The 16,393-nt window shown below is 45.6% G+C and overlaps 1 protein-coding gene across 2 annotated transcripts in view; it reads right to left on the bottom strand.

Moving 5' to 3' along the window:
• The window catches only part of SLC12A6 (solute carrier family 12 member 6), a 47,110-nt gene extending 41,300 nt beyond the window's left edge, over positions 1-5,810 (bottom strand). For both annotated transcript variants that reach the window (XM_083145198.1, XM_083145201.1), the window contains exons 1-2: positions 5,270-5,810; positions 4,496-4,768 (exon numbers count right to left, since the gene is read on the bottom strand). In XM_083145198.1, the coding sequence (XP_083001324.1) occupies positions 4,496-4,730 (235 nt within the window). In that variant the 5' untranslated portion in view covers positions 4,731-4,768; positions 5,270-5,810. The remainder of the gene's footprint in view (positions 1-4,495; positions 4,769-5,269) is intronic.
• Positions 5,811-16,393: the final 10,583 nt, after the last annotated feature.

The raw sequence follows: 16,393 nt of genomic DNA, 5'->3' as shown, positions 1-16,393 counted from the left end.
AATGTTATTTACATCTACTCTGAATGCAGCCAAACACCACGTGCTTAGTCAGTTGTGCCCACAATAGGGTTACTACTGAGGACTGTCATGTCATTTACCAGAGAGTGCTAGATCTCTCTCTCTAAGGGCAAGATGTACTAAACCTTGAAAAGTAATAAAATAGAAAGAGATCAGTAGCCATTGTGACAATGAGTAGTTCTGTTATTTTGAATGACTGTCTGTCCTCACATCGCCACAGGTGTTGCCACACTGTCTGTTCTATAGGTTTGTAGCTGACACAGACACAGATCAACCTGACTAGACAATTAGGATGTCAGCTACAGATTTGTACTGAATTATGGCCTCATATAGAAAGATGTATCTTCTACAGCAATTCATAATAAAGACACAAATGTTGAGGGCCTGTGCAACAGATACAAGTTACAGTATATGCCCTGCAATCCTCAGACAGACTGTTCCCGTAATCTGCAGTGTCGGTAGGCCAAGGAAAAACATGTTGGGAAGGGTGCTTACCAAAACTGATCCCTTGGTTAAAATATGACCAATTGTGTAATTATACAAAACAGTCATTTCATCTATTTGTGTCTGAAATCTAGCAAAAATGTTACATTTGAAAAGAACACAATGCATCTTCCTTTACTCTGCCTAGCAGCACAACAACCCTGTTTTACTAGTCTATTCAAAATCAAAATACATTTCTGTTACAAAGCATATCGTGCTTATTAAGCAGTTAATATAAACTGACAAGCTCCTCGTAACACCTGCTTGGCGAGACATTTGTTCTTACTTTATTGCTTTAATGAACAAATTAGTTGAAAGACAATTTCCAGGACATGTGTTTGCATGCAAATAATAATAATAAAGCTCTGCAAAATATGCTGTCACTATATAAATAAACATTAATATGCTGATTTTAGGCACCACAGAACACATATGCATATATTATGAACCCTGTTAAGCCATAATTCAGCATCTGTATTTCATCAGATTCTTAAGCATGTTAAACGTTGGCAACAACCAATCTTAAATCTATGTTAGCAGCCAGTGGCCCTTGTGCTGAGGTGCTATAGCAGTGGTAGCCAACCCTAGCCCTCGAGAGCTACCAACAGTTCACATTTTCCAGACAACCTAGCTGCTGCACAGCTGCACTCATTAATCACTGACACATTTTAAAAGATACACAGATGGAGCTAATTAGCTCACTTGTGATTCTGTGAGGAGACCTGCAAAACGTGCACTGTTGGTAGCTCTCGAGGGCTAGGGTTGGCTACCACTGTGCTATAGAATCATGGCAAACCTATGCAGCTCTGTGGTCCCACACCTGGAACTACCTATAAAGTGAAGTGGTCAGCATACCTCCCAACATGACCCATTCCAAGTGTGATCAATGCTCTGTTTCTGGACTTCTCTCTTAATTTATGATTGACACCACCTATGTTGAACTACAATACTTAATTGATGATAACACAGGAGATAGCAATTATAAATGAAGTGGGATGTCCAGAGGTTTGTACACACTGGCTGATATATCGATGCACCATCGGCCAGTGTGTATGAGCGATATATCTGTGAACAGCTTCGTTAATAGATATATGGGGGCATCGTAATATGCGTACAGGCGATCCGCCGACCACCCGTACAGCCGTGCCGGGTGCATGCAAATGCACCCGCCCATTTGTGACGTCAGTACCGGCAGGTGGGGCAGCGTGTACGGAGAACACGCTGTCCGATCCGTCTGTAGATATATCTGCAGATTGATTGATCTGCCCGATATATCTACTAGTGTGTACCCAGCTCAGGATGGGCTATGTTGGGAGGTTTGGGTCATTAATCATTAATCCAGTTTCTGGCCAAACGACTGCTGTCCAAAGCAAAAATGTGGCCCCATATTAGTAACAGAACATAATTAGTAATTTCTTAAAGTTCATGGTAACCATTGGTGCTGTAAGATCAAAAGCTGCACACACACTGGCCCTGGTTCAAGATCATTCAGAAGCAGCTGAATAAGGCCCCCTTCCGATGTTGGGGGCCTGCGCATGCACAAGCACGTATTCATGCATATGCAGACCCCGGAAACAAACGGCTTAGGCAAGTTACACACTCGCCGGGCCGGGGGTGGAAACAATGACAGCCTGTGGGAACACCCAGCATTCTATGGGCGTTCCCATAGGAACGCTAGTTGTTCGATGCCTGCTGGGGTAACATCACAGGACGTCACCGTCCCCGTCCCCTCTTCGGCGGACATCAAATAGAATGAAATAAAGTTTCACCTGACATTTAATTACAAAAGCAGAAGAAATCATCAGATGGTCAGCGACCATGAAATGATTTCTCCTGCTAGCAGAGGTGTGCGAGGGGATGTGTTTCCGAACAGAATGAACGATATAGCACATACACACTGAACAATTTGAAACAATAAATACAGATGGAGCCCCTCTCATTCAGGCAGGGGCTGGCGGTAGATTTGCCAGCCGCCGCAACATGTATAGTCGTGGGGCGGCGGAAACTGGTCACGCCCAGCATTTCATAGGCGTTCACATGATGCAAACGCTGGGTGTTCCCATGCTAATGACAACGTCACGTGGGTGCCGGGGGGGGGCAGATGTCAGCTGCCCGCCCTGTTCACGAATGCATGCGGGGACATTTTTCATGCAAGGGGTAGGGGGGTGCGGACGTTTGTGCGGGCGGCGTTTAGTTGGCTTGCAAAGCTGTAAATTTCTCAGCTTTGCGGGTCAACCAGAATGACCCCCTCTGTATATGTACACCTGTCATAGCAGTGTGTGTGTGATCTTTCTTTCCCGTAGCAGTAACTAATGTGAATGTCCTCCTGTGGGCATGTACATCATGCATAGCACTGTGTATGTACACCTGGCATAGGGGAGAGAGAGAGTGTGTGGCCTTTCCCGTAGCAGTAACTAATGTGAATTGACAGTGATACAAACAAATGAAGTGCTGTCAGCATCATCGTCATCTACAAATTGTACCTGCCCTCAAAACACACAATACCTTCATCTGTCAGTCCGGCATCTGAGTGACTTCCCACCCTGGGACATTACAAAAATTACATTTCTAAATGGTACTGCTCATCTCTGGTCATTTCCTTCATTCAAAGACCTACAAACAAGCCTAGGTTCCCCAATGATAGCCTTTTTTTTGTCAAATTCAAAACATGAACCACTGTGAGTTTATGGGATGTAATGAAGGATCTCTGACTGTTTCACTTCAATTGCAAGCGATACCTCTCCAATCTCCATAATATACTTAGGGTGGGAAGTAAATTGATTTGCGCTGCTGCAGCTCCCGACTAATTCGGACCAACTGCCCCCTCCTTAGGTGGTAAGCAGAAATCAGCCCATTCGCTAGGATGCAGGGCAGCCCCCAGCTCACAGGGGTCAACCTTGCTAAAGTGCGAGCGCTTCAATACACAAAGCCAGACACAGTCCAGCCAGGTTTCGGGTAGCAGCAACTGCGTGTGACATCATGCACCTGCCACGGACCCCCACCCCCTGAGCAGCCCGGACATGCCTTACAAAACTCTGATGTGACCTCCCCCCTTAATGGTCCATAGCCGCCCCTGACACTGTGAATGGAGATCACCAGATAGACTTACATACGTATCCCCAAATCTTCAAACATATGTTGCAGGGTGTGCACAGATATCAATATGCTGTATCACGTACAGTGGTAATGCCTTTAAATGACTAGTGTTTGGAGGAGTATAAGCTCACGCCAATGAGGTCACATCCATGGAAATATAGGACCATTCTAAATTCTTCCCCCCTTATCTACCATTATCTAACAGGGTGCCCTGGAAAACACATAAACACTGCACCTGGCTGCAACCTAGAACAGTCCAGAATAACCCCTAGCCCACCGCATGGCTCATTAATCCCATTCAGCAAATGTACATAGAAATGGTCAGCATGTGACCAGCGCCATCTTAACATAGAGGCATAATGAGAAGCTACCCAGGGCGTCATGGTTCTAGGGGCCTTTGAACAAGAGCAGACAGGGAGGCAGGTAAAGAATACTGCCCAGCTGTCCTTATTGTGCATTACACACAATCAGAATGGCCAGACAGCATGCTCTACCTTCTTCCGAGCCTGCAGCCAGACAGTGAATGGCTGACAGCATGCTGACTGATGGAAGGCTAGAGCTATCCACCAATCACAATGCTGACAACCACTCATTCCGTGGAGGATATGGACCGTGGTAGAGATAAGTTATGGCTTTTTTTTCCCTTCCTGTGAATGGGTGGGTAGGTGCCACGGTGCATTAATATGGCCAGGACCTACAATGTTAAAGTAGCCCCGCATGTGACCCTAGTAGCTCAGAGTGTGGTACCAACAGACCCCAATGTGATCAGTCACTTTGCCCAAGTGTCAAATGGATGTGACGGTCTAGTTATGCCACATGCACCATGGTCAAGTGGCAGAATAAATCCCACCAGCTTTCGGTCTAATCTTATTTTTATACTAGACACAGCATTTCCCACCTTCTCCGGTGTCCATTGGGTTAGTGGTCCTCTCGCTAGCTGGATCCACAGCAGTGGTAGCCAATGAGCTGTCACTATATGCTTCACTACGACTGCCGTCCCGGACACTTTCTCGAGAGCTGAACCGTACACGGGAAGAAGAGCTGAGATCCGGGCTTGTGTCCGATATTCCCCCCAAATCATCCATCCGGGTTGGGGTAACTGTAAATCGCACGGACGCCATTTTGGGAGGCATTGGCGCCAGCTCCTCGCTTTGAGTGGCCACCTTCCCACCTATGAAATATGCCAGATTTCAGTATGGTTCAAAACACATATTAAACAACATATGCATGTTTAACTTTTCTACATTTCACAGTTAGAAATAACACATTTGTGGAAAATAACATTAAGCCCCAGAAATATTGCTTGGTAGAGACAGATCTACCTTTACAGTACAGCCAACGTGTACCACCACCACCACTTATATCACAATCATATATTCTGTAAAGAAAATTGCATTACAATGAAATAATTAAATGTCACAACTGCTATTTAATGTCAGGCAAGACCTGAATATACGTGGAGGCATCTAAAGTCATATCCATGTATTTATAATACATTTCAATAAATATTTATATGCTAAGAGGCAAAAGAAAACTCAGCCTGCTAATAAGACATATAAACCTAAATCAGCATAACATTCAAAAAGAAAACATCCTTAAAATATTGAGATGCACTCACAAGAAACTCAGGCAGATAAAAGGACAATGGTAATGACAAGTGTATTGTATTTACCAAGAGATAAACACTACAAAGGAAGTTGCAAGACAGGAACCAGCAAAACCACAGTTTTCTCCCGGAATCAAAATAATGTATAGCATGAAGAAGGAGCCCTCTGCGCAGCACAATCCAGGTTAGAGCAATAGGGAATGATGACAGGGACCAGGGAAAGTCACAGGGACTAGTGACTGGCTGCAATCATCAGAGGACTACAGTCAGGGTAGCAGCCCAGAAAGTGATGAATGAGGAGGAAGCATAAGCTAGCGGCAGATCTATTTTCTTATATGTGCAAATGATGGAAGAGAATGAATAAAAACTGAGGGTGGAGTGATCAGTATATTGGGAGGGTAGGGGCGTGGAAGTGGCAATAGTCTGCGAATGGGGAAAGCAGGGTCATTAGTATAAAGGCGCAGGGGTTAGTAAGGGGGACGGTGGGCGGGTACATGCAGCAGAGGCAGAAGAAGGAACAAGAGAATAACAGATGGAGGAGAGAGAGAGACAGGGAGCGGAGAGAAAGAGAGAGAAAGAGGCTGCAGGGACGTGGACGCGCACAGCCGCTATGTTGCATAGTACTGCGTGCGCGCGCCGAGGGACAGCCACTAGAGCGCGCTCAGCCGGTGCATTGGCAGCGCGCGCGCGCCTTCAGAATAATGGAGTCACGTGTGCGCGCGTAGCAGCTCGGTGTCACTCTCATTGTGGTGGGGCGCATCGGTTATATTATTATATACTGTAGGGTGCTGGAGTCTGTAATGAAATGTCAGCCTAGATTGACTTATTATTTCAACGTTTCAACATTAGCCACCCACCCCAGGCAGGCATCGACGCCCCTGCTTTCTATAGGTGCACCCTCATGTCTGTTTGAGCAAACTCTGCCATGTTTTGTGTTCTGCAAGTTACTGAGAAGCAGTTTACGGTTGAGAATGCAAACTTGAATTAAAGCGAACTCAATAGTACATTTCTTACTTGTGTAGTTTCATGGCGGCAGCTTACGCTACATTTGAAGCTACGTTATTAGCGTAGCCCAACGGCTGCCTTACTTGTGTAGTTTCACGGCGGCAGCCTAAGCTACGTTGTCTGCGTAGTCCAACAGCTGCCTAGCGTAGTAAGCGTAATCTCTCCACGGCAGCCCTGCGTAGTTAGCATAGTCAAAGTACTGTCCCCGGGAGCTGCAGCTCTGTCCCTGGCGTCCCTGGCAAGCCTAGTTCACACCTCTCACACAATGCCGGCACCCGCATGATCCCCTCTCCGGAGGTGGGCGCCGGCGGATGGGAAATCGAAAGAAAACATCGGTCAAATAATGTTTTTCAACATTGATTGCAAAACATCATTTAGACCTAAACATTGGTACTGTGAACCCGATGTTAACCGATGTTTCGATATTTTTTTTAAATAAACTGGTGACCAAAGCATATACCGTGTTTCCCCGATAATAGGACACTGTCTTATTTTTTTTGGACCAACAAAAAACACCATAGGTCTTATTTTCGGGGGAGGTCTTATTTTAATAGACATTGACATCATGCCCCCAGTCCTCCATCTTAAACATGCCCCCAGTCCTCCTTAATAAACATGCCCCAGTCCACCTTAATAAACATGCCCCAGTCCACCTTAATTAACATGCCCCAGTCCACCTTAATTAACATGCCCCCAGTCCTCCTTAATTAACATGCCCCCCAGTCCTTCTTAATTAACATACCGTACGCCGTTAAATCAGGGTAACAGACGAAATCCGGCACAGAAGTTTGCTGCGCCACAGCTCTGTGCCGATCTGCAGCTGCGTGATGTGTGCGGAGACGTCACACACGGCTCGCAGTGCATGACTGGGACCGCGAGTTCAGCAGAAGAGGCTTCAGTAGAAGCCAATGCTCTACCCGATCTACACCATAGAGGTCAGGGCAGTTAAGGGTGCTGACTGGGGGATCAGGGGGGTAGAAGTTATCACCCAAACGGAAAATATTGAAATTTGAATAGGGCTTATTTTCGGGGGAGGTCTTAATTTAGACCAATGTCCAAAATCTGGGGTAGGTCTTATTTTCGGGGGAGGTCTTAAAATCGGGGAAACACGGTAATACACTAATAAGCTTCTGAAATTATAAATAATCCCTCTATTAAGTTTATCTTGTTGGAGGCTTACAGTTTATACACACACAATGGATATATGATTCATGTTTTGTGGTAAATCAAATTTGTTACGGAAGGAAAAAAACATGAAGCATTAACTATCAAAACTTTATTGCAACAACTCACAATCTGCTATTTTTACCTAGATTTTTAACTGTAGCAACAGGCTAATAACTTATGTTAATCATAGAAAATAACAAAAAAACTGTACACACAGTGCAACATAGAACATACTACATAGAACAATCACATAGTACATTGAAAAAAACTCTTTGTAGCAAAATAGGAATCTACTATTGAGGTGCATAAATTATGGGCCTCACAATACAGGTGGATAAAACAAAATAAAAACTGGGAGGAGAATAACAGAAATTGGGGAAGGGGAGACTCCAGTCCAGCATACTTTCAAACTGGCCCCCAAATTTTCCCAATAGCTGCAGAGCCAGCCATCATAGCAACCAGTGACTCACTAACAGCACCAGTTGCAGTGAGGCAGGGGTGGGGCTGTCCTGTGTGCTGCTGCTGAATGGCTGGCTAGACTGTCTTTCACTGTCAGCTACCACCCACAGCAGCAGCACACAGCCACACACACATACTGTATGAAAGCCCAGCCAGCAGTGATACTGTCATGTTTGTTAATGTTTTTTTTTTTTATCAGTCTCTTAAGTTTTTAATGAATATAAATCAAGGAGAGAGTGAGCTGGCTGCAAAGCATTGAAAGCAGCACACATTGACACACAAAAGAAAAAACATTGGAAGATTGAGAAAAACATTGGGGAAAAAATCTAGCGATGGTGATGAAACATTGGATCCTCAACATTGCAGGGTTAAACATCGAACATTGGAACCATAAATACGATGAAACATCATATGATTACCCATCCCTACGGCGGAGAGGCGCTCCATCCGTCTGAGACATAGGTGCGTCTCAGTAAGTATTGCGGCAGGGTATGGCAACCCTTCCAACAGGGTTAGGGGTTTGGTAGCGCGTGTGTCTCCTGCACAAAGAGGGGGTCCGGTGTGCAAGTGAATCTCATGCACAATAAAGGAGGCATTTGCCAGTGCTCCATGTTTCATACTGGCAAATGTCTCCATTTGAAACCTCTCTATCCACGCCAGCCCAAAGCATGGCAAGCGGACGGGGTATTTGTATTCCTGAAACAACCCCACTATCCACACCAGCCCAAAGCATGGTGAGCGTAGCGAGCCCCGCAAGGGGATGCGGTACGCATCCTCCTGACTTGTTCATACCCCCACTATCCACGTCGGCATGGAGTTGATGTTATAAAGTGTGGTAAGCGCAGGGAGCCACCGAGCCCGAAGCAAGCCCTGAGAGGGGACGCGGATTACTTGAGGCTTTGGGCTCGGTGGCTCGCTGCGCTCACCACACTTTATAAAATCAACTCCACGCCGACGTGGATAGTGGGGGTATGAACAAGTCGGGAGGACGCGTACCGCATCCCCTCGCTACGCTCACCCACGCTTTGGGCTGGCGTGGATAGTGGGGTTGTTTCAGGAACATAGTCACACCTGTCATGTCAGGCAGGTTAAAATGATCAATGTTCCCACACAATGAAATAAGCGCTGACTACGTAATGCTGACTGACTACGCTAACTACCTAAGCTCCGGCTAGCCCGCGAACAAGTAGCAACACAAAGCTGATACTGACAGGGACACCTGACTGACTACGCTAACTACTTAACTTACTTATAGCGTGTACATACAGTGCGATATGGCTTCCGATGTTGCTGAACATCGGAAGCCATATCGCATGCTGATTGTGTGCTTTTTTAGGGCTTGTGAGCCTGATGCGCTGCCGATGCGCGCTTCCGTGTGAGTGCAAATCGACAGTGAAATAGAGAGGGCAGCCAAGACTATATAGTGCAGATCTGCACTATATAGTCAAAATTGTGCCTCTGCAGCATGCCGTGCTATGCGAGTCCCGATACGATCTGATCGCATCGGACTTGCATAGCACGGCATATCTACCGTGTGTACACACCATTAGATTTGGGTGGGATTTAACTTGTTAGGTGAGATCTATATTGCAGTGTAAAAATAAACAGTCAGTATTTTCCCTAAACAGAAACAAAATAACTCACCCAAATCTAATTCTCTCTGCACATTTTACTTCTGCCCCACCTGCAGTGCACATGGTTTTGTCCATCTAAGAAGGAATTTGCCAGAAGGAGTGAGCCAAAATAAGGCCCATAGTGCAGCATATTCCGTTGCGCTTTTCAATATGAGACAGTGATACAACAAAATGGGTATTTACAGACATTCAAAGGTATGAGGGCCCTGCTCGCAAGCTTAGATGCAATGTATAGGGAAATAGGCATCATCTTCCGGTGGGGGGGTGGTCGCATGCAGGACAGCTCCGGTCTTCCATCATCAGAGCTCCCGGCCCCCGGAGAAAGGGGTACTTAGCATGGACGGGCGGACGATGAAGGGGGCCACTGGCACACTGCCCCCCTCAAGCCCCACAGCAGGACAGCCTTTGAATCCATCCTAGCTGACTCCTGTGGTGTGCTGAAGGGGAGATGGCCTGTTGAGCTCCTCCATTGCTGCCCTGGGAGTTGCAACGTCAAGATGGCGCCACTGATGGCATAACCTCCAACATAACCCATTCCATTAGGTACAAAATGCTCTGTGCTGGACTTCCCCTCCAGCACAGTCCAGGACTGTGATGTTTGGGGTGGCATTAGGTTTGGCTCCCCTTTTTGAATATTGGACAGTAGTGCAGCCCCAACTCTGCAACTGCCACTGGTAAGGAAGTCCAGAAACAGAGCATTTTGTACGTAATGGAATGGATCATGTTAGAGGGTATGTATATACATAATATAGGCATAATTTAGGCCTAATTTAGACCTGATTGCAGTGCAATCAGGGACGCAGCGACCCACGGGTGGCACAGTGGGACAGTGTCTAATTAACAAGACTGTACCGCTGTAATTGATACAGGTGGGCGGTAAGGCCCCTAGATAATGACTGATGGAGCAATTATATAGCAATAGATGGGACAGCGACACTCCGGTCTCGAGAGATGTGTCTGGAGTATATCACTATCTATCGATCTATCCATCCATCCACAGAAGGGTGGGGGAGTGGTAACCGGACGTTTTCTGGGAGTGTCCGAAATAACATAGGTGCGCCCAGGTGTTTTCTATGGAACCTACACTATATGGAAGAAAGTCATTGGACACCACATGTCAACGGAAACCATGCGTTTATTTACAATAAATAGGGGGTAGGTCCACCTTTTGCAGAAATAACAGCAGCTACTCGTCGTGGTAAACTTTCCACAAGTTCGTGTAGCACACATAGTGGGATATTGTGCCATTCCTCCTGCAGTACAGTCACAAACTGTGGTAGTGTAGAAGGGCGAGGCGATGGCGACCGCAACCTGCGGTCAAGTTCGTCCCACAGATGTTCTATGGGGTTCAAATCAGGGCTTTGCACAGGCCACGCTAGTCGAGTGACATGATTTTCATCATTCCACTCCATTAGCCCTCGAAACATGACACGTCGCATTGTCATCCTGGAACACACAATCATCGTTCCCATAGAAATGCCACAACGTAGGTAACATGGAGTTATCCAGAATATCTCGGTAGGTCGCCGATGTCCTGTTCCCATGCACCTGTCAAGCCATGCCAGCAGAAACAACCCCAGAACATGATGCCTTCACCTCCAAATTTTACTGTTGGTGCTACACATTCAGGTAACAGGCGTTCTCCAGGCAACCGCCATACCCACCCTCTCCCGTCTGATCGAAAAAATGTGAAGCGTGATTCATCGCTCCATAGGACTTGTTTCCATGGCTCCACCGTCCAGTTTTTCCGCTCCTTACACAAACAAAGTCTCTGTCGTGTATTGGTTTTTGTGATCAGAGGCCTGTGAGCCGCATCTCGACCATGATAACCAAGTGCGTTTCCTGTCCGTCATTTTATCAGCAAATGATCTGCTACGACGCTTGCTTCCATATTTATACATGTAGGAAGAGTCCATATTCACTTTGTCAGGAAGATTCCATTATTTCAGAGTTAAACCAGGGTGTCCAATGACTTTCTTCCACAAGGTGTATATGATGTCATTTCCAGCCTCGATCATTCTGTCTCCGTTCCAGGCTGGGACTCCGGTAAGGTCAGACTTACTCACATTTACACAGACTGCAATAATCATTGGATGGTTCGGGAGTTGTGTCAGTGTATAGGTCAGAATGAGCCCTGTATAAGTGTACCGAGCCCCCTCACACGGCTTGGCACGCTTTTGTGTTTTGTGGGATGTAAAGTTGGTTAAAAAAAACCATGTTGATCTTTTTTCATGTCTGTTGTTTGCTTGTGTCGAACCAATGCGCGTCAATATTTTGACTGATGACCAATAGTAGTCGACCTTTACGGTCGACCAAGATACTATCAACCTAATGACCACATGCCATCTCAATCAGGTCCTAAACCACATGACACTTTGGGGGTGATTCAGACCTGTTTGCTAGGCTGCGTAGATTCGCAGCCTATTGTTTCCCTGCTTCCGCCCCCTCCCTACCCCTCCTGGAACGAACGTCCCAGCGTCTGTGAAACTCGCCGAGCCGTTCGCTCTCAAAATTGATCAGGGGAGCAAGTTCGGCAAGCTGCGAGCAGGCTTGAATCACCCCCATTATATATTTTTTCTGACGTATTGCTGTCATCTACTGGCAAATGCCTGTTATTATATTGAAAACTTTGGGATGGTTTGGCCAAATGTGAATTCGGTCCGGGGGCCGATGGCGCAGCTCTGCGCATGCATATTGGTGAATATACACATGTGCAGGACCTCTGTACAAAATATCACAGTAGCCGAGGTGTTCACACAGAGGGGGGCTGGCAGTGGGCGGACAGGGGGCTGTTGCACGGGGATGCCCAGTGTTTCCTGGGTGAGCCCACAAAAATGGTGGTTGCACCCAGAAAAACACCGGGTGTCCCCATGCGACCATCGGATAGCGAATGAACCAGGCCCTTTATGTGTAACATACTTCAACAATGCCCATTAGAACAGGGTTACCTATCCCCCCCGGAATGGCCGGTAGGCTCCCGAAAATCGGGTCTCCCTCCCGGCCCCCCGGAAAGATGGTCAACCCTCCCGGATACCGGCGCCTCTTCCCGCCCACATCTCCCCCGCAGCAGTGTTCATTTCCTGCGATTTCGTGGCTTTTTTGGGGTGGGGCTAAATATGTAAATCATGTCATTTAGCCCCATCCCCTCCTTGAAGAGCCGCGGATTGCGGAATTTGCCGTACTGGGGGGCTTCATGAAGTCTACATCAGGCACCACCTGTGCTGTTGACAGTCGCCTCTATGGAGAAGCCTGGAGAGGAGATTTTGAAAGTAGGCAACCCTGCATTAGAAGCAGAGCCGGCCTTAGGCATAGGCAAACTAGGCAATTGCCTAGGGCATTTGGAATGTCTAGGGGCAGCTTCTGCTGATTAAAATGATATGCAGCATGCCTATATTCTGTGTGTGAGTGAGGCTGTATCTGCATATGAAATAGTGTATTCATGGAAATCACTGTAACATAGCATTCTGTATGCAGGTACAGCCACAGTCACACACAGAATATATTCATGCCACATATCATTTTAATCATCGGAAGCTCCTTGTGTCCTGGTCACATAATAATGCAAATAAGACGAATTTTCAGCAAAAAATGCACCCAACGTTAGCAGAACTGGCCAGGAGCTGCATGGCTTATTAAGTCAAGATGTACGAGGAAACATCTGTATCCAAGCAGAGGCAGAGGTCACAGTGTTAGCGGCTGTGCGAGTGCTGTCTGCGGGTGGGTTGGTTGTGCAATAGCGTTCAGCATATGTGTAAGGGGCATTATGTGTGTCATGTATAAATGCATTAATAATGTGCGACGTATGTGTAACAGGCATTATGTGTGTCATGTGTATAAGGGCATTAATAATGTGCAAAATGTGTAATGGGTATTATGTGTGTCATGTGTATAAGGGCATTAATAATGTGCAACACATGTGTAAGGGGCATTATATGTGTCATTATGTGTATGAAGGGCATTAATAAAGGTTGGCATAATGTGTAAGGGGCATTACGGTTATAAGGACATTAATAATGTGTGTCATGTGTAAGGGGCATTATAGTGTGGTATTATCAGGGGTGCCGATAGAAACGGGTAGGGGGTACAAATTAGTCAGGCCAAAGTCTGATGGAAGGGCCCAGTGGGGGCCCTGGGCCCCCTCCCCATAAGTGACAGCTGCAGCTCTTCTCCTCTGCCCAGCACACACTGCTTTGTGCTGGGTTGCTGTGTGGCCATGGAGGTGCTAAAAATACAATATTTTCTCAGGATTTTTTTCTAAGGGTATGATGTGAATAATGTGAGGAGTAATGTACATAAGGTAAAGTGATACTACTGTGTGATGTAACGTGAATAAGGGACACCATCGCATGATATAATGTGAATAAAGTTGCACTACTGTGTGGCATAATTTGAATTGGGGGTACTATTGGGTGGCCATGCCCCTTCCCAGCAAGAACACACCCCTGTTTGGGCTGCGCACCGAATGTGTGCACTGTTTCTATTTAAAATATTGCGGGTAGGAGCACCAAAATGATGACTGCTATGATGAGGGTTGATGGTGCTGGGAAAGGGGAGCAGGGTCAGAGGCGGAACTAGTGGCGGTGCTGCGGGGCACCAGCCAAAATCTTGCCTTGGGCGTCATTTAGGCTAGGGCCAGCTCTGATTAGAAGCATTGGGCCACATGACCCAGATATTCTGTTTTGACTATAATTGGTTTCACATGCTATTTTCTTTCTATTGAATAACTTCATTATAGATTAGCATGTTATTTTTCTGCCACCCACAGACAATTACTTCCTATCATTCTGTAGAATACGCGGGGGAAATTTATTAAGAATACTAATACGAAAATTTGTATTCGTATACTTTTTTTTTTTTTCCAAAATATGTTTTATTAAAACCTCATGTAGCAACATTGTTACAAACATCAGAATTAGATATATAACAGTATTTTATGAGGATCAATTCACAATTTTCAAAATTTTCCAAAAATAGTTAACATATAATATAGGTAAGGGGAAAAAAATGGTACAAGGAACATGGCATCACAACTTCGGTAGTGGTAAAACAATAAGTTGAGCAATGATTTGCCAAGAATAATTAGTAAAGCCTTAGCATTCAGATAAAAATGCAAGCCACAAAAATAGTAACAATACTAATTCGATAGTACCTAATAGATATCAACTTCGAGATATCCAAATAACTAACTAAACAAATAACAAATAACAGCCCACCTTTAGCACCAGGCCATCCACCCATCCATGGACCGATCCAGCCATCCAGCAGGGGATATATGGTAAAGAGAGAAAAGAGTGGGAACAGAATATGGAGTAAAAGTGCACAAGGAGAGGGGGTCTCAGGAGATATGGCATCTAAATGGTGACAGGGGTCTTATTCTGGAGGAGTTGAAGGTTATACCATGAGGTGGACTGGAAGCATAATTGGATTGCCGATTTAGTCCTAGGTGGTAGGATTTGGATATATTTATCCCAGCATTGGAATAGGGTTGCGGTTATGGATTCCTTGTGGAGGGACGTCTCTAGCCAATCCATGGTAAATAGGAAGAGCAGCCTAGACGTCGCCATCTCTAAGGAGGGGGCCAGGGTGTGTATCCACTGCTGCAGGATGGCTTTTCTGCCAACAGCGGACAGGATCACCAAGAGTTTTTTGTCGTGCTTGGGGACAGAGGATTGGTCTGCAACGTATCCAAACAACGCCCATGCCTCATTACACTGAAAAACCAGTTTCAATGAAGAGTTGAAGTGGTGTAGGGTATTCCAGAAAGCTTGGATATGTGGGCAGGACCAAAAGCAGTGAAGTAGGTCAGCATCATGGGAGTGACATTTGGGGCAGTCAGAAGAGTCAGCGGTGCCCATCTGGTAACATTGCTTGGGGGAGAAATAGGCCCTGTGTAAAATTTTGTAAGACATCTCCTGATAGGAACTAGCCGGAATAAGTTTGAGGTTGGATAAGAATGTGTCTAAAATGGTTTCAGGCTCTAGAGTTGTGATCTGCGATGACCATTTGTGAAGTCCCTGGATATCCGAGTTGGGATCCAATTCGGGGCGTATGCGTGCGTATAATGTGGATATGGAGTGTGTGCAGGTGCGGATGACGGAATCAAGGGGATTTGTGATATCTTGGGGCTATTTTAATGTAGAAACAGGTTTGCTCCTTAACGGAGCTGGGGGTATGTCTGCACTCTGTATGTAATTTTTAGATATATCTGATCAACAGATCAAAACCCCACATATTATTTAATCGATTCTGTGGGGGTGCAGTTCCCAAACAGTAATGGTTTACACAATAGGTACGAAGAAAAAAGGACTGTTATTCTGGGGACGCACTAAGACAAATAAATTTCACATAAAATTTAACTTTTAATAGATCATATCTTAAAATTCCCATTTATATGACATGATGGGAAGCCGCAGTGAATTTTGAAGAGGTTAAAAAATCACACATACAAACATATGCACACACAGATGGTGTGCTTAGTGATAAAGAGTTTAAGGAAAGGGTGATCCTAAAAAGATCCTCTAACCGAAAAATGTCAATTTTATTGATTGAGCAGGTCTTTAGTGCATGAAAAACATATGTATATGTATATTTCTTGTGTCGAAATCTCCAACAATAAAAATTCTCTGTACTTGATGTTATTCAGAGTGTGTCGATTCTTACTAGCAAGAATCGACACACTCTGAATAACATCAAGTACAGAGAAATTTTGCAATTTGGTGAGTATGGATTGCAAGTAGTGTGTTGCTTGGAAGTATGCAAATTTATGGTGTGGCAACAGGTGATAACGTGAGACAGCTTCGTCAAAGGTTAACGGGGTATGTTGGGTGTTTGGTAGATGTCGTAATGACAGAATGCCATAAGAGCGCCAGGTGGTGAAAGGAGAGGTGGTTTCGCCATTCTGGAACTCCAAATTGCCCACAAGTGG

Source organism: Crinia signifera, chromosome 1, assembly GCF_055691185.1.
Source record: "Crinia signifera chromosome 1, ASM5569118v1, whole genome shotgun sequence".
NCBI classification, from domain to species: Eukaryota; Metazoa; Chordata; class Amphibia; order Anura; family Myobatrachidae; genus Crinia; species Crinia signifera.
This window is presented reverse-complemented; position numbering and strand designations above follow the sequence as displayed.